At 36.7% G+C, this 23,116-nt stretch overlaps 1 protein-coding gene, 1 long non-coding RNA gene and 1 other non-coding gene across 3 annotated transcripts in view; 1 reads left to right on the forward strand and 2 right to left on the reverse strand.

Moving 5' to 3' along the window:
- LOC115228524 (neuronal calcium sensor 1) overlaps positions 1–23,116 on the forward strand; it is a 380,122-nt gene that overhangs the window by 338,939 nt on the left and 18,067 nt on the right. The window contains exons 5-7 of the mRNA XM_029799096.2: positions 6,206–6,284; positions 16,371–16,459; positions 18,095–18,172. Coding sequence (XP_029654956.1) covers positions 6,206–6,284; positions 16,371–16,459; positions 18,095–18,172 — 246 coding nt within the window. The remainder of the gene's footprint in view (positions 1–6,205; positions 6,285–16,370; positions 16,460–18,094; positions 18,173–23,116) is intronic.
- Positions 595–12,921, reverse strand: LOC118767488. The gene is made up of 3 exons (XR_005003406.1): positions 12,910–12,921; positions 6,674–6,679; positions 595–798 (listed from the first exon to the last, which is right to left on the reverse strand). It is a non-coding gene; the product is annotated as an uncharacterized LOC118767488 (long non-coding RNA).
- On the reverse strand, positions 20,243–20,361 carry LOC115208782. The gene has a single exon (XR_003881237.1). It is a non-coding gene; the product is annotated as a 5S ribosomal RNA (ribosomal RNA).

Consider the following 23,116-nt stretch of genomic DNA (forward strand, 5'->3'; position numbering starts at 1 on the left):
GTCCAAATTGCCATGCAGCCACATTTGCATGAAATAAGTAAACCTGTATAAGTCCTGCATATTGTATTGTGAGGGCATCGTTTCAAGCCTTCACCTTTAACCCTTTAGCATTTAGCATTTAAACCGGCCATAACTGGCTCAAATATTCTGCCTGCTTTATGCTCAAACCAGCCAGATCTCATCTCTCACACCTACCCTATGATATCATTCTTAAAATATACAATTATATCATCAAAATCTCTAAGCTACAAGGTAACGCATAATTAATTCAAAACAGTGTGAGTAAATAAGCATTACATTTGACAAAGTAATATGAACGCTATAGGGTTAAGTTGCATATCCAGAAAAAAAAAGTCAGCATTTTATTGAGTGTCTGAGGCTCAGTAAAACCCCTAGAATCATCATTGCAGCATATTAAAGCACTCTTCAGTTATACGGTCCTCCTGCTGTTTATTTTTGAGTCATGTCTCTCATAATAACTTTTAACGCAGAGTTATATTCATCATCATCATCATCAGCAGCAGCAGCATCCAATGTTTTAAATCTGAGTTTTGTCCCCATTAACAGGGGTGGCCGGAGCTACCTCAGTGCCATAGCAACTGAGGTAGGCAGGTGCCGCCCACCCCAACCTTTGGGCTGGCTGGTGCCCATTCTCCTGAGATATCATGAGGCTTTTTTGGAGCTGGATTTTCTACGGGGAGCATGCCTTTGCTTACTCCTAACCTCAGTTTCTAGAAATGAGCGGTGCCAAGATCAAGGCCTCTACCACGATTTTTAAGAAATGTGGTGGAAAACTAACTGAGGGGTGGCAGGGATGCTACTCCCTGAGAACCCTTTTGGAGCCCCTCAACCTGTATTGAATTATGAAATTCTCCACTCTGTCCAGGAAGGTAGAAACTCTAAGAACTGACTCAGTCTGGGATAACTCATCCTATTTTTGCCAGTATCAAATGCAGACATGGAAATGATGATGGAGATGATGATGATGATGATGATGAAGATATAACGTTCAATGGCAGAATGATGCTATTTTATCTTTTGCTCTTTTACTTGTTTCAGTCATTTGACCGCAGCCATGCTGGAGCATCACCTTAAACAGTTTTAGTCAAAGAAATCGACCCCAGGACTTATTCTTCATATGCCCAGTGCTTATTCTATCATTCTCTTTTGCCAAACTGCTAAGTTATGGGGATGTAAACACACCCACATCAGCAGACATTAAACGATGATGATGATGATATGTATGTATATATATATATATATATATACATACATACATACATACAAAAGGGTCTAATGCTCTTAGCTTAGACTTTGGGGGGGACAACCAGATTGAACCATCTCAAGTGTAACTGTCCAAAATGGTCATGACTTCTGGTACTTGTCTGATGAAAGAAAGCCAAGAATGACCCATCTTTTTTTGCCTGTCCTAATTGTTGTTTCTCTTGTCTGCCTTTGTGTCGTCTATCAGCTCAAACGTTTCAATGCCCTCTACCGCATTTTTATTTCATTCATATATATCATCATCATCATCGTTTAACGTCCATTTTCCATGCTAGCATGGGTTAGACAGTTCAACCGGGGTCTGGGAAGCCAGGAGGCTGCACCAGACTCCAGTCTGCTCTGGCAGTGTTTCTACTGCTGGATGCCCTTCCTAATGCCAACCACTCCATGAGTGTAGTGGGTGCTTTGTATGTGCCACTGACACAGGTGCCAGGGGAGGATGGCAACGGCCAAAATCGGTTGGTGCTTTTTACGTGCCACCGGCATGGGTATCACAACTACAATTTCCATTGATTTTTTGATGTTGATGTACTTGTCACACATATAGAACAGATATGAGAAGTGAGATATATATATATATATATGTGGAGGCCCAGTGGTTAAGGCAGCGGACTCATGATTGTAGTATCGCGGTTTCGATTCCCAGACCGGGCGTTGTGAGTGTTTATTGAGCGAAAACACCTAAAAGCTCCACGACGCTCCGGCAGGAGGTGGTGATCCCTGCTGTACTCTTTCACCACTCTTTCTTCTGTTGGCCTGCTCGCTTAGCCAGCGGGGTGGCCTCATTCGAAGGCTAAATCAATGCGAACGCATTGTGACCAGCAATGTGTAACAACATCTGATGGTCTGGTCGGTCACATGATATATATATATATATACACGCACACACATAATGGATAATAATATATGTATAGATATGTGTATGTATATATATACATATATATATATATATATATATATATATATATATATATAGAGAGAGAGAGAGAGAGAGAGAGAGAGACAGACAGACAGACAGACAGACAGACAGACAGAGAGTGAGAGAAAGAGAGATTTATAGCTGAGTAGACCATGCTATTTAAGGTTTAAATTTTGCTTGGCTCTAGAAGCAGCACAGCTCTGTAATAGGCCAACACTCTGTGGTCTTGGCTTGGTGTGGCTTTCAAAAATAGTTATTGATTTGTATCTATGGGTATTTGTTATTGTTATGAATTCAGATTTATTTCGCTAAGAGGCTTACATCTAATTGATGGGTTATATGTAAGAACCTATTGATCTTTCAATTATCAATTATGTTTTATGGTACCATTGTCTCATGGCTGTTGTGAAATTTACATTTAAACTTTTGTTTATCAATTATGAATAATCAAAAATTAAATTTTTATAACTTCTGAGATAATTGGTTCTGCTCCAGTCAGGTATTACCATAAAATGCGGTCAGGTGTAAATTGCTTTTTCTCATCATTGTAAATTCATTCATTAACATATTGTTTTTCTCAAATAAGTCCAGTACGTGAGGAATTTAACCCGAATATTTTACAACTTTTTAAACTATTTTTTGTTTGTATGTTTAAATCTGTTGTACGTAACGGAGTGGCTGTGTGGTAAGTAGCTTGCTTACCAACCACATGGTTCCAGGTTCAGTCCCTCTACATGGAACCTTGGGCAAGTGTCTTTTACTATAGCCTCGAGCCAACCAAAGCCTTGTGAGTGGATTTTGTAGATGGAAACTGAAAGAAAGGCCACTGTGAATATATATATATATATATATATATGTGTGTGTGTGTGTGTGTCTGTCCCCCAAACATCACTTGACAACCAATGCTAGTGTGTTTAAGTCCCTGTAACTTAGTGGTTCTGCAAATGAGACTGATAGAATAAGTACTAGGCTTACAAAGAATAAGTCCTGGGGTCGATTTGATGGCTAAAAGGCAGTGCTCCAGCATGGCCACAGTCAGATGAGTGAAACAAGTAAAAGAATAACAGAGTACTTATACAGATTTAGTAATTTCTTCAATCTAGTAAATCTTTTAAAGAATATTCAGTTCTACTCCAGACACAAGGCCTGAAATTTTTCGGGAGGGGTGGAGACAGTCGATTAGATTGGCCCAGTATGCAACTGGTACCTAATTTATCAACCCCCGAAAGGATGAAAGGCGAATCGACCTCAGCAGAATTTGAACTTAGAATGTGAAGTCAGCCGAAATACCGACAAGCATTTCACCCGGCATGCTAACATTTCCGCTGGAACTTCTAGGTTTTATTTCAAAGCTCTTACCAGAAATGGTAAGAAATAGCACATAGTCAACGACAATGATGAAGAGAAGTATGATGTTTCCTCATCAGGGGTTAAGATTGTTGAAGACGTATCTGTGTAGAGGACCTTGATGGCACAGATGATTTTGTCTGGAATCCCATAGAGCTTAAGGATTTCAAACATCTTGTACCTATCTACAGAGATACAGGCATCCAGAAACAGGACCTCCGTAGTGCTATGATGGACCATGAAGTCTGGCGTAACATAGTAAATTCCATTGTCTCGACCACGGTCAGCTTGCTGCATTCTATTTCTGCCAGCTTGCTGCATTCTATTAAAGAATATTGTCAGAAAAATCAATCATTTGGACAATAAGTTTATCGTTTATCTTTTAGTTGTTTCACTCATTAGATTGTGCTCATGCTGGAGCACTGCCCTGAGGAATTTTTAGTAAAACAAATCGACCCCAGTACTCATTCTTTTCTTCAAGCCTGAAATTCTATCAGGCTCTTTGGCTGAACTGCTAAGTTATAGGGACATAAACACACCAACACCAGTTGTCAAGCATCCCCATAACTTTTGGCATGAGAGACCGATGGAATAAGTTCCAGGTTTAGAAAAAAATTACTGGGCTCAATTCATCATTTAATGTCCGTTGTCCATGCTGGCATGGGTTGGACAGTTTGACCAGGGCTGACAAGCTAGAAGGCTGCAACAGACTCCAGTCTGATTTGGCATGGTTTTCTACAGCTGGATGCCCTTCCTAATGCCAACCACTGTGAAAGTGCAATGGCTGCTTTTACGTACCACTGGCACGGGTGCCACTTGCGTGACACCTGTATCTGCCACAACTGCGATTTTGCTCGGCTTGATGGGTCGTCTTCTCAAGCATGACATAATACCAAAGTTTTCGATCATTGACTACGTGAGACCCAGCTAAAAAATTTTCAAGCCGGTGCCTCACAATGGCCACAGTCTAATGATTAAAGCAAGTAAAAGATAAAAAATATAAGAGAACTGAAAGAGCAGCTGAGATTTAAACGGAATATTAGAAGTGTAGAGAAGATAGATACATGTTGATATGGAAATAACTAGAGATAGACAATAAGTGTTGAGCACAAGTGTTCTGTGTATTGTTAAGGAGCAGGTCGTCAGAACAGGAAAATATGGGAAGGGATGTTGAGGGCAGAACTTTTGATCTCACAGAAGAGATGACAAATAACTCTGGCACTTGTGCCCATGCTAGTAGGGTGCCAAGAGCACCATCCGAGTGTGATCATTGCCAGAGCAGCCAACTGGCTTCTGTGCCGGTGGCATGTAAAAGGGCATCATTCGAGCGTGATCGTTACCAGCGTCGCCTTACTGGCATTTGTGCCCATGTTAGTAGGGTGCCAAGAGCACCATCCAAGCGTGATCATTGCCAGAGCAGCCAACTGGCTTCTGTGCTGGTAGCATGTAAAAGGGCACCATTCAAGCGTGATCGTTACCAACGTCGCCTTACTGGCACCTGTGCCGGTGGCATGTGTACAAAGATTCAAGCGAGGTCATTGCCAGTATCACCTGACAAGCCCCCGTGCCGGTGGTATGTAAAAAGCGCCCACTACACTCTTGGAGTGGTTGGCATTAGGAAGGACAGCCATCTGGTTCGCCAGGCCTTAGTCAAAATCGTCCAACCCATGCTAACATGGAAAGCGGACATTAAACGACGATGATGATGATGATGATGAATGGTGTCATGTTAAATTTGCTCACCATTATCTGGTAGTCCAATATTACATCCACCTGGCCACTTCAGCAAGTCTTGTGACTTCATTAAAACTGGTTCTTAATCAAAATTCAGATACCGTAAGTGTGTGAAAAATTAATCTTTCTAATTAGATGCGAAACATGTAACATTTCCACTTGTTATTCAAATATATTTGCTGCACTTAGAAATTACAAATGCATTTACAAGCTGTTAATTGTCCAGTATCTTGTAAAAACCTTTTATTTCCCATCTACTTATACATAAACATTAAAGCATGATGGGAAAAAAACAATGTGTCCCAGTCTGGTTTGGGGAAACTGTGAGCTGCTGACTCAGTGTATTTACACCTATTTGTCCACAGCGAAAAATTTTCTCCATCACAAAACACAGAGAATGGCCTTCTTACACATTCTATTATGCCTTAAATATGGGGTATTTTCTTTACGATGAACTGCCAATTAGTGCAACCAGTCATTGAATGATGATGGGAAAATCTTAAAGGGGACACTATCATGTCAGCTCACAGTGCACCTTGTCCAGTTTCTGTGGCTGAAGTAGAGATCATCATTGTCGTTTAACATCCGTTTTCCATGCTGGCATGGGCTGGATGGTTTGACTGAGGGCTGGCAAACCAGGAGGCTGCACCAGGCTCCAATCTGGTCTGGCATGGTTTCTAAAGCCGGATGCCCTTCCTAGCACCAAAATGCCTGCATCCAACAGTTTGGTTAGGGGACACTTGGAGCTGACTCACTATACTTTTGTCTACTGCAAGAAATTCTCTTCATGAAAATAATTTAGTTATTGGCCATCTTATGGTTCAAATATGCCTCAAGCATATTTGAACTGGGAACAATTTTGTCTTCATTCTTACTGTCTTATTGATTTATTAACCATTTCTTATTATTTACTCATTGCAGGATGGTTACATAGAATTTGATGAATTTCTACAAGCCTTATCGGTAACCTCCCGAGGTAATGTGGATGAAAAGTTACGGTGTAAGTACACATTTAAAATATCTTTTTGTGACCTGGTCCTGAATCAATGCAAGATTAATTATACAATAACGAAGAAATGATTTTAATGAAATTCATATTATTTAAACTAACTTTTCAGCCCAGCTGTGCAATCATGTGTATGAGAGAAGTTTCTCTCAAGAAGTGCAAATTACCTTCTTGCTTCTGTTTCTAATCAATTTCGTTTTCTAATGAGTTATTTTCTCGTTATTTGCCTGATTTCCCACAGGAAATTGAGCCTAAGTAAATTCATGATATTTCTTTCCAGTATAGAATTACAATGGCGTTATTGAAATATGAATCTACACCTGAGAGTCTGACCTTTTATCCATCTAGCTATCATGTTGTCTATTGACTATATGCTACGTGACATATTACTCGTTAACCATTTTGGTTCCAATCTGCTCAACAGCATTCTTGATTCTATTCTACGAAACTGCGTAATTAAGCAAAAACCACCCATCTTAGTTTTTGACAAGCTCCCTTAAGTTAGGTTTCAAACATTACTTCAGCATTCTGTTCTTGATACGAGCTGAACATAAATCAATACTTTCATTAAATTCAGAGTTTGAGTCCATCAGATTAGCATTATCCAAATATGAAACAGATCTTGCTGTGGATAGGACTTCAGTTTATTATAACCAAGTCAGCCACTGATATGGCTGCTGTGTGCTTTTCAAGCTGGTTGTTCAATATCATAAAATCAGCTCTTCCCCATCTGGCATGGATGTATGATAAAAAGCTTGCTTCCCAACCACATGGTCCTGGGTTCAATCTTACAGCATGGCACCTTCAGCAAGTGTCTGCTAGTATAGTCTTGGGCCAACCAAAGCCTTCTGAGTGGATTTAGTAGACGGAAACTGAAAGAAGCCCATCATATATATGTGTGTGTGTGTGTGTGTGTCACTGCTACTTGACAACAACCAGTGTTGGTTTGCTTGCATCCCTGTGACTTAACAGTTTGGCTAAAGCCACTGATAGAATAAGTACCAGGCTTAAAAAAATAAATAATAGGGCTGATTCATTCAACTAAAAATTCTTCACCGTGGTGCTGCAGAATGGCCACAGTCTAATGACCGAAACAAATAACACATAAAAGATGTGATCTCAAATTCAGTCCCTCTGTGCTGCAGTATGGGCAAGTGTTTTCTACTATAACCTTGGGTTGGCCAAAGCCTTGTGAATGGATTATGTAGAAACTGTAAAGAAGCCCATTGTTTGTGTGTGTCCTTGTCTTGATATCATGCATTGACTGTGCTGTGTGGTAAGTAGCTTGCTTACCAACCACATGGTTCTGGGTTCAGTCCCAGTGCATGTCTGGGCAAGTGTCTTCTGTTATAGTGCTGGGCAAGTGTCTTCTATTATAGCCTCAGGATGACCAAAGCCTTTGCGAGTGGATGTAATAGACAGAAACTGAAAGAAGCCCATCATGTGTTTATGTGTTTGTCCCCCCCTCCATCGCTTGATGACCTATGTTAGTGTGTTTACGTCCCCATAACTTAGTGTTTCAGCAAAAGGGATCAATAGAATAAGTACTAGGCTTACAAGGAATAAGTCCTGGGGGTTGATTTGTTCAACTAAAGGCGGTGCTCCAGCATGGCCGCAGTCAAATGACTGAAACAAATAAAAGAATACTTTGCCATCATACAAGTAGCAGCATTTGTTTGCAGTCTTCAATGAAAACATGTTCCCACAAGGAGAAAATCCTGCTATGCCTGGAAACAGGTAAAGGTTGGTGGCAGAAAGAGCATCCAGCTGTAGAAAATTTGCTTCAATGAAATACATCTGATCCATGCAAGAAGGGAAATGTGAAAATTAAAACAATGAGGAATTCTAGCCTAGAAGACACACTACCTAATTTCCATATCTGTGCGATCTACGGTGCCATAATTGAACGACATTACAATGACATTTGAACTCTCAACTCACTCAACTGTTTCATCTCTGCTCTTTGGAAGTTCTTATACATTTACTCTTTTACTCATTTCAGTCATTTGACTGTGGCCATGCTGGAGCACTGCCTTTAGTCGAGCAACTCGACCCCAGGACTTATTCTTTGTAAGCCTAGTACTTATTCTATCAGTCTCTTTTGCCAAACTGCTAAGTTACAGGGACGTAAACACACCTGCATCGATTGTCAAGCAATGTTGGGGGGACAAACACAGACACACAAAAACACACACGTATATACATATATACGACAGGCTTCTTTCAGTTTCCGTCTACCAAATCAACTAATAAGGCTTTGGTCGGCCCCAGGCTTTAGTAGAAGACACTTGCCCAAGGTGCCACACAGTGGGACTGAACCCGGAACTATGTGCTTGGTAAACAAGCTACTTACCACAGAGACACCCCTGCGTCTATATCATTTGATATCATTAAACAACAAGCGGCACTATTCCAGTCACAATCTCTGTAGATCAATTAATTATAGTTTGAAGAACACAAGAGTATCTTCGTAATGTAGTTCTAAATTCAAACCTTTGCCAAGATTTAATGTTTTTCCTTATCGTGAATATCTATTCAAGAGGCAAGTCATATAATGATAGACTTTATCTGAGATGCTCTAAATATATGGGTCACCTGAAGCTTTTAATCAGGTATTTATGCGTTGCAGATATATCTGATTAAATTCAGTTTTACTGCGTGGCTCACCCTCAGAAACAATTATCTGCCAATTAGATGTTTTATCACTGATAAAGTTTTAATTTCAATATCAATATTCTAAATAGGACATTAAAGAGAAATGCTTTATCCCCTAATGTGAGCCAAAATTGCTCACCTTCAATGATGTTTTATCAGAAGTATAAGATCCTGCTGTAGCAGCAAAGAACTTCTTAAAACAAGTAGCAAGAATAGCTCTTACAACAACATTGCTATCTACATAGCAGCTTTATGCTGTTGCCCCATGGGTTTAGAGACAGGGTACACATGAGCCAATGAGGAAGCTTCTATGTAGTCACTTTGCTTGCTAGAAATAGCAAATAATACCCACAGTTTTCTTTTCCAAAGAGAAGTAAGGATATGTTGGATAATGTAGTTCTAGAAGTACAATGTCTGGAAATAAGATGGGTGGTCAGAGGGACAGATAACGAGATGGAATGCACTCACGCCAGTGCCATTTTCCAGACAAATAGCATCCAACTAGGGAACCCTGCAAATAATTAATGATATATATATATATATATATATATACACACACACACACACACACACACACACACACACACACACATATATATTATATTGTTGTATTTCGGGATGGTCATTTTTTTTCTTTTTTTCTTTTTGGCCAAATAAACACACACACTAAAAAAAGGAAGAAAAACAAAGGACCATCCTGAAATACAACAATGTTTCAACACACGATTTCACATCAGGAATCTTGCAAAACGAATTGATAAATATATCATCATCATCGTCATATAATATTCATGTGTGTGTGTGTGTGTCTTTGTCCCCCATTACTGCCTGATAACCAGTGTTGGTGTGTTGACATCCCTATGATTTAATGGTTTTGCAAAACAAGACTGATAGAATAAGACGAAGCTTTAAAATGTATTGGGGTCAATTTGTTTGACTAAAATTCTGCAAGGCAGTGCCCCAGCATGGCCACAGTCTAATGACTGAAACAAGTAGAAGATAAACAACATTGATGTATTCCTATTATTCCTTGTTATACATTAAATCAATATTTTGTAGACTAAGGCAGGGAGCTGGCAGAAACTTTACCACACCGGGGGAAATGTTTAGCAGTATTTATTCTGTCTTGACATTCTGAGTTCAAATTCCACTGAGGTCAACTTTGCTTTTCATCTGTTTGGGGTCGATAAACTAAGTACCAGTTGCATACTGGAGTCAATCGAATCAACTGGCCCCCTTCCTCCAAAATTTCAGGCCTTGTGCCTAGAGTAGAAAAGAATATTTTGTAGACTATTTTTTGAAAAAATGCTAAGCTATTTGACATATGATCATAGACATTAACTCAAAACTGCAAAGAATTATGTAATATATTTAAGGAGATGATCGATTTTACCATTGCAGAATATCAAATTAAAACAAAATGAACGCATTCAGTAACCATTTATTCTCAGTGCTCCAGCATGGCCCCAGCCTTTGAGGGAAACCAGTAAAAGGTGAAAGAAAAATACAATCTGGCAATGAAAAGGCTTCGTTTTCGATGCTGCTTATTCTAAATTTTTATCTTTGACTTGATTTAGTCATTAGACTGTGGCCATGCTGGGGCACTGCCATTGAAGAATATTTAGTCAAATGAATCATTATCATCATTGTTTAACGTCCATTGTCCATGCTGGCATGGGTCGGACAGTTTCACTGGACTGGCATGCTGGACGGCTGCACCAGGCTCGTCTGATTTGGCATGGTTTCTACAGCTGGATGCACTTCCTAATGCCAACCACTCCGAGAGTGTAGTGGCTGTTTTTACATGCCACCAGCATGGGTGCCATTTGCATGAGACTGGGGTGCGTTTACGTGCCACTGGCACAGGTGCCAATTTGTGTGACACCAGTATCTGCCACAACTGTGATTTTGCTCAGCTTGATGGGTCTTCTTCTCAGGTACAACATAATGCCAAAGGTCTTGGTCATTGACTCCATAAGGTTCAAGACTCGAAAGGAACTCAGCCATTTTGCCTCCATGAGGCGCCAGACCTGAAAGGAGCTTGATCCCAGTATTTTAAACCTGATTAGGCTGAACTGCTAAGTTATGGGTATGTAAACAAGCTAAAACAGTTTGTCAAGAAGTGGGTGGAGGGACAAACAGAGATACTAAAAGACACACACAGATATATATGATGGGCTTCTTTAAGTTTCCTTCTACCAAATCTACTCACAAGGTATTGGTCAACTTGAGGCTATAGTAGAAAAAAAAAACACTTGCCCAAGGTGTCACGCACTGAGACTGAACTCAGAACCATGTGGTTGAGAAGCAAGCTTCATACCACACAGCCATGGCTGAGCCTTCTTCATTTGTTTGAAGTTAATGAATTTTCACTTTTGCATGGGTCTTTTAAGCTAAATTTTGGTTCAAATAAACATTTTCTGTTATTTATTCCAAGATTTATTTATTATTTTATGTTACATAACTTTTGGTTATTCTTATCTTCAGGATTTCTATTAATTCATTTCTTGTTCAGACATATTTCAAAGTCCTTTTTTTTTCGTAGCTATTCTTTACAGGTTTTAAAATTTGTTTGTATTGTTGTATTCTTTTTATTTATTTACTTTTTGTATTGCTATTTTCATATTTCAAGTCTGTTATATCAAATTGTTTGTTATTTCTTTTTAATAAGTCTTCTTTTTTATATCTAAAACTTTCCAGCCAATTTTTCATTATTATTATTATTATTTCTTTTTTTTTTAACTCTAATTTTAGCATTATATCTCTGTAAAATCTTTGCACGCAAGTTATTATTTCTAGTGAGTAAATCATCTATGTATCTAAATGAATACAAATTACCATTTCTAACCAGATTTTTTATTATTATTTATCTTTGCCATAGTAGAAGAAACATGTTAACCTAGAACGGTGCTTCAATAATCACGAGAAAATACCAGTGTTTTGACCAAAAAAATCAGAACGTATTCTAATTCAAAATAACCATTTGTTTACTAAGAATTTCATTTTTCTTTTAACAGTTATCCAACTAAAAATTAATTTCTCTAATTAACTCATTAAAGTAATGTCCCATTAATTAGCTATTTTGCTCCTCTATGACAGAAAGAATTTTACGCTAGTTTTTAAGAATTCATCTGTTTCATTTTGAAAGATTTTGGAACCCATTTTCATGAAATCAAAATCATTTGGATTATAACATTGTGAATGTTTGAATTAGCAAATATTCTCATAATTGTAGTTGTGATTCTTATTCATTTATATATATCTAAGAAATTGTTTTTCACAATTTGAGATTTATTTTTGTTGAAGACTTGAGAGTTTTACTGAATTTTGATTCATCTTTGGAAAACAGTATAACTGAAACATTGTTATTGATTTCTTACTTTGAGACAAAGCCAGGCATTTGTTAAAGAATCAAGTGGACCGACGCTGTACACAGATGGAACTTATTCTATCAATCTTAGAAGGATGAAAGACAGGCTCATTCTTGTCTTTGTATAATCATTAAGGGACAAAATGAGATAATACAAAATATTCAAAGCAGCACATTACTATTTAAACCTCTAATTAATTAATATTAATTGTTTTTATTTAGTACTTATCTATTGTTTATTTTTCCTTTCCACCGTTTATATTCATATAGTTGTTGTTATTAATAACTTGTTCTTCTACATGTCTCAGTATTAAAGATATTTTACACATGAATGCCATATTATTTCGTTGTCTTGGAAGGGTCATTATGCTAGTAATAAATACACACACGCTGGTTCAATAACACTTCTTTAATGTGCTGGTTAAGCAATCAATTTGTCATTTAAAGTCCTTTCATCACTATTCAGGACATTTTCAGTAACTTATCTTGCCCTTTCTCCTCAAGGTCTGCTCCCAGTACATTAAATAAACAATTGATTAATTAGTTGGTTAGATACTTAACCAATTGACTAACAGTATGGAAGTGATATTGAACCAGTACATGTGTTTATTATTATTGGCATAATGACCCTCCCAAAACAACAAAATTTGTTTCAACTCACAACTTCACAGCAAGAATCTTCCGAACCAAATACAAAAACTGTATTATCTATATCATTGTTTGCTTTTTGTCTCATACAAATTCCTCCAAATAATTGTTCTTGCAGATTTTCTTACGACTTTACAACTAATTCTAATATTTTACTCTTTCATTAGTTTTATATATTTATTACTTATTTTTGTTAATTCAATTTTCTAAATCTTTATAATTACTTTATAAACAAGATTCAAATTACACCATTTTGCTTCATAGAATTTTTCCTCTTTCCTATCAAATTATTTGATTTCAGTTTTCTTTCCATATTTTAATTCATTGTAAAATTTGTATTTCTAAATAGTGTGTTGTTTTTCACTGTTTCTTTTAAATTTATGCTTTTAATTAAAAAGAATTGAGCTAACAAGTCTTGTTAAGTCTTATTATGAACATTTCTAAATGTTTTCTATAAAGTATATATTCCTTAACTACAGGTGTCTACATGAAGACACATACCTGCCACATTCATAAACATACATTCAGGTGTATATGTGTGTCTGTCTGTCATATATACATATATAAATCTTCAGTAAATTATAAATCGAAAATAGAAGCACATGCTCTAAATTGTAGAGTATATAGATAAAGATAGATATGGCCAGTCTATGGGGTTACCCTGGGTTTCACATCCTCCAGACCCTAAAACCCATTAGCCTTTCCATATGGCCTTCTCCAGCAAGACTTGCACTTCTGTCAGACCCAAGACTTGCAAGTCTTGCTTGAGAGGCCATAGACCAACAGGTTTTTAGGGTCTGAAGAAACATTGTAAAGCTCATTGCTTTATGGATGTAAAACCCAAGGTGACCCCATAGACCAGCCATATTTATTTTTATCTATCTATCTCTTTTACTCTTTTACTTGTTTCAGTCATTTGACTGTAGCCATGCTGCAGCACCGCCTTTTTTAGTCGAGCAAATCGCCCCCAGGACTTATTCTTTGTAAGCCTAGTACTTATTCTATCGGTCTCTTTAGCTGAACCGCTAAGTTACAGGGATGTAAACACACCAGCATCGTTTGTCAAGCGATGTTGGGGGGGGGACAAACACATACACACACATACATATATATGACGGGCTTCTTTCAGTTTCCGTCTACCAAATCCAAGGCTCTGGTCAGCCCGAGGGTATAGTAGAAGACACTTACCCAAGGTGCCATGCAGTGGGACTGAACCCAGAACCATGGGGTTTGTAAGCAAGTTACTTACCACACAACCACTCCTACACCTATATATATATATATATATATATATAGGGTTGGTGCATAATTATTGCAGCTTTTTTTCAACAAATTTTATTCAACAAAAACAATAACAACATGTAACAAAAACATCTTTAAATGATTATTCTGGAGCATATTCACCATCTACTTCAATTACTACTTCCCATTTTCTTGGCAGACGGTCATTTAAAGATGTTTTTGTTAAATATTGTTATTGTTTTTGTTGAATAAAATTTGTTGAAAAATAGCCACAATAATTATGCACCAATATATATATAAATAAATATGTGAAGTATTATTATTGCTGTTGAGGTGGTCAGCAAGACTTCTACCTATACAGGTACAATATAAAATATTTGAAGAAAAGGGTAAAAATACCACTTGCTAAAAATGAAAGCGGAAGCTTCAAAACACCACCAATCTTATGATAGATACACACACGAGCAATGCAACGAATATTATTAAAAATAGGTCTACCTTCAGGATGGAATTTGAAGGTAGTTTACATTGATTTCTTGCTGTGCATGAGAAAACATGCTTTGCAGTCCTCAGTTGGAGAGTATTTAACATCTATTTCTAAAATATTAATTACATCAACTCGTGTGTGTTTCTAAATTTAAAATAAACGAGTTGACGTAATAAATATATATATAAGGTTCACAAACAACAGGTGGGCCCTTACAGCTGCCAAGTGGTCTCCAAGACATTGGAAAATGTCTCTTGAAAGGCCTCCATGACAATGGCTAGATGATTTACTTAAGTAATTTGGGTCCAGATAGAAAAGAATGATGCAATGAAGACAGAAGTGGAAGTGCATTGTGATCAGCAGGTTACAACAGCGTCTGATGGTCTGATCAGCACTGCAGAATAGATGCATATCTAGATCTTCCAGTGGGATTAATTCCAATTTCAGTCTCACTCTGTGGTATCTTGAGAGTTTTCTACTAAAGAGCCCAGCTAACCCAGGCCTTGTGAGTAGATTTGGAAGAGAGAGAAACTAAAAGAAGGCCGCCATCATAATATATATATATATATATATATATATATAAATTAGAGAGAAAAAAACACCTTTTATCAATTCAAAATGAACAATTAAATTACAGCATCTAGAAAATTACATATAATAGAAATATAAAAAATAAAATAACAATAATATACCAATGATTAAGTAAATTGCAAAATAATTATAAAGGCGTATATATTTTTATTATTTTGCAATTTACTTAATCATCGGTATATTATTGTTATTTCATTTTTTATATTTCTATTATATGTAATTTTCTAGATGGTGTAATTTAATTATTTATTTTCAATTGATAAAAGGTGTTTTTTCTAATTTATATATATATATATATATATATTATATTTTGTGAAATTTGATTTAGTATTTCTAAATTGAATTTTTCCCTGTAAGTTAGGAATAATATTCCCTCAAATTATTATTGTTACATGTGTGTGTGTGTATTTATATAAAAATGCATGTGTGTGTGTGTATATGTTTCAGTCTCCTTAGCTTGGTTTTGCCTGATTGTCGTAAATGAGCCTCACCGTCATACAAGCAGTGTCCCTCATTTCCAATCTTTTGTGAAAACATGTCTGAACCTGGGGAAATATGACCTTATTTGGAAGCAGATGAAGGTTCGTTACTGAAAGGGCATCCAGCCTTAGAAAATCTGCCTTTACAAATTCTGTCTGACCCAAGCAAGAATGTAAAAAATGGATGTTAAAAAAATATAAAACCATACACACGTAAAAACATGAACATTAGCACAAAATCACTCGAATTCCTTCCTCTTTATTCATGTTTAATCATAAATTTAATATGCCAATAACTAGAAAAGTTACATTTGTTAATAAAAAAATACTTGCTGGAAGGCATCTTAGAATGGCTTCTAGCTTCTTTATCATATAATATCAACCAAAATAGCTAAGGAAAATAAAATAAGTTTTAGTTCCCAAACTTAAAATACTTTCCAATAAAAAAAATATATCTATATAAATAAAACAAATCTGTAAGTAAACTGAATTTAAATAAATATTCAGAGCATTGATGTTCTTGCTATTTTTATCGTCAAGTGTGTATTTATTAAACAGCTCTTCTCTTATGCCTATCATATTAAAAAGTTCTATTATTATATTTACAGGGGCTTTCCGTCTTTATGATCTTGACAGTGATGGCTTCATAACGCGGGAGGAACTTCTAGATATTGTAGATGCTATCTACAAGATGGTGGTATGTTACCTTTTCTGAATGTTTTATTTGCTCGCTTTAACTCTGTCATTTTGGTTTATTGAAGTTGTCAGAAAAGATAACGATCAAGATGTATAATATAAGAATGAATTATTACAAGATAATGTATTTGAAGTTGCTATCGGAGCCCCATTCAAGGCTGTTTTTTTTATGCTACGTGGGAGTACTTGAAGTACTCATACAAGTTGATTGTAAGCAAATGAGAATCTTATCAGTTTAGTTTAATCAGCCTTCCTGCTAATTAGTGTCTATACGGCCTTGTGCCAAGTAATTGGTTAGCAAACTTTTAAAGTAAGAGATATCCAAATATCTATCACTCCCCCATTTCTGGCCATTCCAATTTCCATCACCATCATATGTTACATCTCTCCTAACACTCTTATGGAACATTACCTCTATCCTCTCTGTACCACTTGAACCCCTCCCCCATCACTATTTCTCTCTCTCTTTAACTCTTTCCTTTCTGTCTTTCTTTCTACTGGAATAACCAAATATCTTCCCTTATAATAAGACACCTTTCGTTATCCTTCTATTATACATTAACCTCTCAACTGGCACAAAGCCACCACCCTTCTTTCCACTCCCTCTCCCAGCAGGGAGGTCTTCATTTCACAAATTACTTTGCAACCCTGCTGGTGTTGGTGCCATGTTAAAAGCACCAGTGCTGGTGCCACACACACAGAGCACCCAGTACACTCTGTAAAGTGGTTTTTGTTAGGAAGGGCATCCAGCCATAGAAACCATTCCAGAACAGACCATGGAACCTGGTGCACTTTTTGGTTGCTTAGCTTATGTCAAACTGTCCAACTCATGGACAGCAAGGAAGACAGACATTAAATGATGATGATGATGATGTTAAGAACTGAAAATTTAGACAATACAGTTCTATATTTAAGAAATGAGGAATTATTCACATTATTTATATTTGACGGATATTTGTCCTCATCTTGTTTGTTGTTAACACAGAGTTTCGGCTGATATACCCTCCAGCCTTCATCAGGTGTCTTGGGGAAATTTTGAACCTGGGTTCTCATTCCTAAGGTATTTTTCGATGTTGTTATTGTTATTATTATTATCATTATTATTATTATTATTATTCAGATCACTGCTTGGAATCAGACTCAGAATCTTGTGGTTAGTAGCCCGTGCTCTTAACCACTACACCATATGCTGTAACCATATGCCCACAGGCATATGGCGTAGTAGTTAAGAGTGCAGGCTACTAACCCCAAGATTCCGAGATATCGAAAAATACCTTAGGAATGAGAACTGAGGTTCAAAATTCTCCCAAGACACATGATAAAGGCTTGAAGGGTATATCAGCGAAAACGTTGTGTTAACAACAAACAAGATGAGGACAAATATCTATCAAATGTAAATAATGTGCAAATTTAGAGTACAATTGAAGGTTTTAAGTGATAAAAAATTATAAATAACCACAATTTGTGAGAAGCAATTAATTTGCCAACATCAATAACAACTGGTAGTGAAAGATTATGCAGATGAATGTTTTGTTTAATTGAGATTAAATTGAATATTATTGCTTTGAAATAAGTTTCAGCTGACAATAGTATAATGACAAGAGAACATTTAATATTCTATGAATCCATTTTGCAGGGAAACATGGTAAAATTACCAGAGGAAGAAAACACGCCGGAGAAACGTGTAAATAAAATATTTGAAATAATGGATAAGGTGAGGAAAAGAAACCTGTTTCTTTATTTTTTTAAAATTGTTTTTGGTTTGAAACAAATTTAAAGTAATACATTGTTACCGTATGTGTGGGAATAAAATTGCTTATGGAATGCAAATTTAGGTCCAACCCAGAATGTCCAAAGAGTTTTAGGGAATGCACTTTCATTCCTTGTCTCTGAGCCTGTGATTGCTACTGAATAAAGTTTTAGAATTCTTTTCAAGCCACATATACTCAAATACATCTCAGTCAACAACAAGTCCTTATTTGAATGGGCCCTGGCACCACAAGACTTGTATTTAAAATGACTTCACAGACCCTATCAGGTGGTGCTATTAATTTAAACATGGCTATGGTCAATCTTTGGCCAAAACGTATCTCTTTTACTCTTTTACTTGTTTCAGTCATTTGACTGCGGCCATGCTGGAGCACTGCCTTTAGTCGAGCAAATCGACCCCAGGACTTATTCTTTGTAAGCCTAGTACTTATTCTATCGGTCTCTTTTGCTGAACTGCTAAGTTAGGGGGCGTAAACACACCACCATCAATTGTCAAGCGATGTTGGGGGGACAAACAGGGGCATCACACACACACACACACACATATATACGACGGGCTTCTTTCAGTTTCCATCTACCAAATCCACTCACAAGGCTTTGGTCGGCCCGAGGTTATAGTAGAAGACACTTGCCCAAGGTGCCATGCAGTAGGAATAAACCCAGAACCATGTGGTTGGTAAGCAAGCTACTTACCACACAGCCACTCCTGCACCTTATCTAAGTTTAAAATTGCAAAAGATGAATGCCATAGAATAAATGCAAATTAATTCAAATCATTGAAGTGTTTGAAATAGCTTGAAATCTTTGAAGCTTAGCTCCAATTTTTTAGTTTAAAGTAGGTGGATGAAAGAAAGATACCATTCCATCATAGTCTCATTCCCATAACTCCTAATATCTATAACAGACTCTTAAATAAACTGTAAACTGAGACACAGCTTCTTGAAAACCTGGTGTGTGCATAAACCTGGAAATTCTGAATTGCTCTTGCAGTACCTTGTCTTCTTGGTTATCAATTTAACCACCAAAGCCACTAAAATTGATGCAAAAGATGTTTGAGGATCAAATCATCTGATTTGTTTTAATTCAAAGGTGTAGCTTGTTTACCAAAGAATATGTAATTAGTTCACTAAGCTTAGCATATTTTTCCGTCAAAAGATAAGAGCTGAGTCTTAGATACAAACTTGTTTAAGTGAAAATATATGAAGCGTTGACCCTTTGGCTTAGCAAACTGATTCGTTTTGTGAATTTTGATTATTTTCTTTTTTATATTTAGGCTTTGTTTTTATTTACATTTTTTCATGGGAAGAAAAGAAAAAAAACAATAAAAGTATAGAAGACCAAATTATCGAGAAAAAACACAAAACTACCTCACCCTGGAAATAGAGAGAAAGAAAAAAACAGGGGGTGGAGAATTAAGCAGCAGAAGATGATGGGTAGAGTAATGAGTTGTTACCCCCAGAACAGATGGTGTGTTTAACTGTGCCTTGCAGACATGACTGCAAAAGCATTACTGCAGAGAATGCTAGCAAACCTTACTGCAGCAGTCAAACCATCTTTTGGGGTTCGTTTCTCAGATGGGCCACAATCATCCAGATTTTGGTCAGCCTCTACTTCTTGAAACAACTAAAACAGAAAAATAGCAAGATACCTCTGGGAGCATCTTAGAAAATGCTACACATAAAATCCTTGTTTACACCAGATGATATCCTAAGTTGTTTTCAGCTTCTTAAGAATTTGTTTAGGTTCCTGTACAATTCTTCCAAAGTCGAAACATTTCAGAGAATTCATCATGGGCAGAGGCATGGCTGTCCAGTTGAAAAACTTGCTTCACAAATATTTGCATCAACTGTTATGGCATTGGGTTGCATAATAACTTTTAAGTGGAATGAATTCAGCTGTCACTTGTGTGTGGATATGTTTGCATATAAATATATATATATATATATATAAAATCGTTAAAAATGTTTTAGCCCGAAAGCCACGGCCATGCTGGGGCACCATCGCTGAAAAAAAATGCTTACAGCACCTAAGTTTCCCAAGCGGTCACCCATCTAAGTACTAACTAGGCTCGATGTTGCTTAACTTCGGTGATCGGACGAGAACCGGTGTTTTCAACGTGATATGGCCGTAAGCCATATATATATATTTATTTATATTTATATACATACATATATATATATATATATATATATATATATATATATATATATATATATATATATATATATATATATATATATTCTGTCTTTTTTTAATGTGACATCCAACGAGCTGGATGCCATTTCCCTCACCTCTCGACAATTTTTCTTTTCTATTTATTCTATATCCTTTCAAAATTTCTCCCAGGCGTCACCCATTACAATCCGTCTTAGCCTAACAGCCCTGAATGTTTGACTTCATCAATTGTTTACTCTGTACGTCTACTCTGTTGTTGCTTGTTCGTTCGAAGCCCTAAGTCTCCACAAATTTTATCTCTTAAAAATTTCTGGATGCTGCTGTTTTACGAAGTTTTCCTAGCTTGTCATTGAAAGCATGAAATAGAGAGTAATAAAACAGTTCACAACTGAAGAGGGGTTGGACTTTGGTATTTTGTCCTGGACTTATCTCTCATGCATTTACGTATTTTTCGCTCATTGGTGATGTCCTGTACTTAATGTGTACTTTTTATTTATTTATAATTGAATCCAACGCAGCCTTGTCCACAGTAAGTTCTTATATATATATATATATATATATATATATATATATATATATGTAGGTATGGTTGTGTGGTAAGGCGGCGAGCTAGCAGAAACGTTAGCATGCCGGGCGAAATGCATAGCCGTATTTCATCTGCCGTTACGTTCTGAGTTCAAATTCCGCCGTGGTCGACTTTGCCTTTCATCCCTTTGGGGTCAATAAATTAGGTACCAGTTACACACTGGGGTCCATGTAATCAACTTAATCCGTTTGTCCTTGTTTGTCTTCTCTGTGTTTAGCCCCTTGTGGGTAGTAAAGAAATAGGTATTTCGTCTGCCGCTACGTTCTGTGTTCAAATTCCGCCTTTCATCCTTTCGGGGTCAATTAAATAAGTACCAGTTACTGGGGTCGATATAATGAACTTAATCCCTTTGTCTATCCTTGTTTGTGCCTTCTATCTTTAGCCCCTTGTGGGCAATAAAGAAATAAGAATGACACAACTGTGACACACTAACTTTCTAAACAACAACTACAAAAATGGCCATGCAACTGAGAGACAAACATTCGCTTAGAAGCTTATTACAACCACTTAATACATTACATTCACCAATATATTATATTATCTTATTGATCCATTTACTAGAACTTGAATGAATCATTCCCGTTGGCAGTTTATAGACAATTCTGCTTAAAGTCCGGGCCGACCAAAACCTTGTGAGTGGATTTGGTAGACCGAAACTGAAAGAAGCCCGTCATATATATGTATATGTGTGTGTGCGTGTATGTTTGTGTTTGTACCCCTAGCATTGCTCGACAACCGATGCTGGTGTGTTTATGTCCCCCGTCACTTAGCGGTTCGGCAAAAGAGACCGATAGAATAAGTACTGGGCTTACTAAGAATAAGTCCCGGGACCGAGTTGCTCGATTAAAGGCAGTGCTCCAGCATGGCCGCAGTCAAATGACTGAAGCATTTTCTCATTACTCTCTCATCTTAAAACCCCATTCTAAACACTTTTCTCACCCCTTCCCTTAGAAATGCAGCCCTCTGGAATATTCCACTTTTGCCTGTGTTTCTTACATAGGCTGAATAAACCAAATCCATTGTACTAGTAAACGAATGCCACTGCTCTCCTTGCTCTCCTTAAATAATTCTTCCTACTAACATGGCACAAGGCCTGAAATTTTGGAAAGGAGAGAGAGTCGATTACATCAACCCCCAGTGCTTCACTGGTACTTTATTTTATCAACCCTGAAAGGACCCATCCTTTCAGAGTCAAACAAAATAAAGTACCAGACAGGACAAAGTCGAAACTCAGAAGAATTTGAACTCAAAATGCAAAGACAAGAAATGCTGCCAAGCATTTTGTCTGACGCACCAACAATTCTGTGCTTTTAAATTCAAGATGATCAACTGGGATAATTATGATTAATTATATCCAGTGAAATATCATTGATTGAATATCATAAAAGGATGTTCGTTATTTATTCTCTTATTCAGACATTCACTTTAAAGACAGTAAGAAGCTACATGAGAGAAAGAGCTGCTACATGTTGTAATTCAAGCGACAAATCCCAAGCATTCCCTTGGTAGTTTGTTCTTTGTTTATCTGTTGTCATTTAGCTTGGTTTGCACTGAAAATATGGGAGTATGTGCATTTTATTGTTGCAGAATTTTAAAAGAAAACCAATTGCTTTCAGCAGAAACAAAAGCAAATAGAAAATCATGTTTTGAGCAAAAAATGCTGTTTGTAGCAGGCACAAAACCTATATCTTTATCACAAGATCTCTACAGCAGAATTAGCTCAACTACTGACATTTGAATGGAACGAAGATCATTTTGGAGTGATAGATAAAAAATAAATTAGCTAAAATAATTTTTTTCAGATTGGCAAGACCAAAGCTATTGAAAAAAAGTCCCTGAAGCATTCATTTTTTTTGTACATAATAATTTGCAAATGTCAAAACCTACTTTGTATATAAAAATGGCAAGGAAGTTAAGATATCGAACTAGTTGTTCGATGCCATTAATTTGAAATTTTTACTGTAAGCATCTGCGTCCATGCAAAGTATATTACTCTTCTTGTCAGAAACTAGTTTATTGACAACAGGTAATTTATGAATAATATTATAGAATAATGTGTATATTTTCCAAAGAGAAATGCCCACCAAAGCATTATTCATTATGATTTTAGCAGAGAGAATCATCATC

Source organism: Octopus sinensis, linkage group LG2 (assembly GCF_006345805.1).
Source record: "Octopus sinensis linkage group LG2, ASM634580v1, whole genome shotgun sequence".
In the NCBI taxonomy this organism is placed as follows: Eukaryota; Metazoa; Mollusca; class Cephalopoda; order Octopoda; family Octopodidae; genus Octopus; species Octopus sinensis.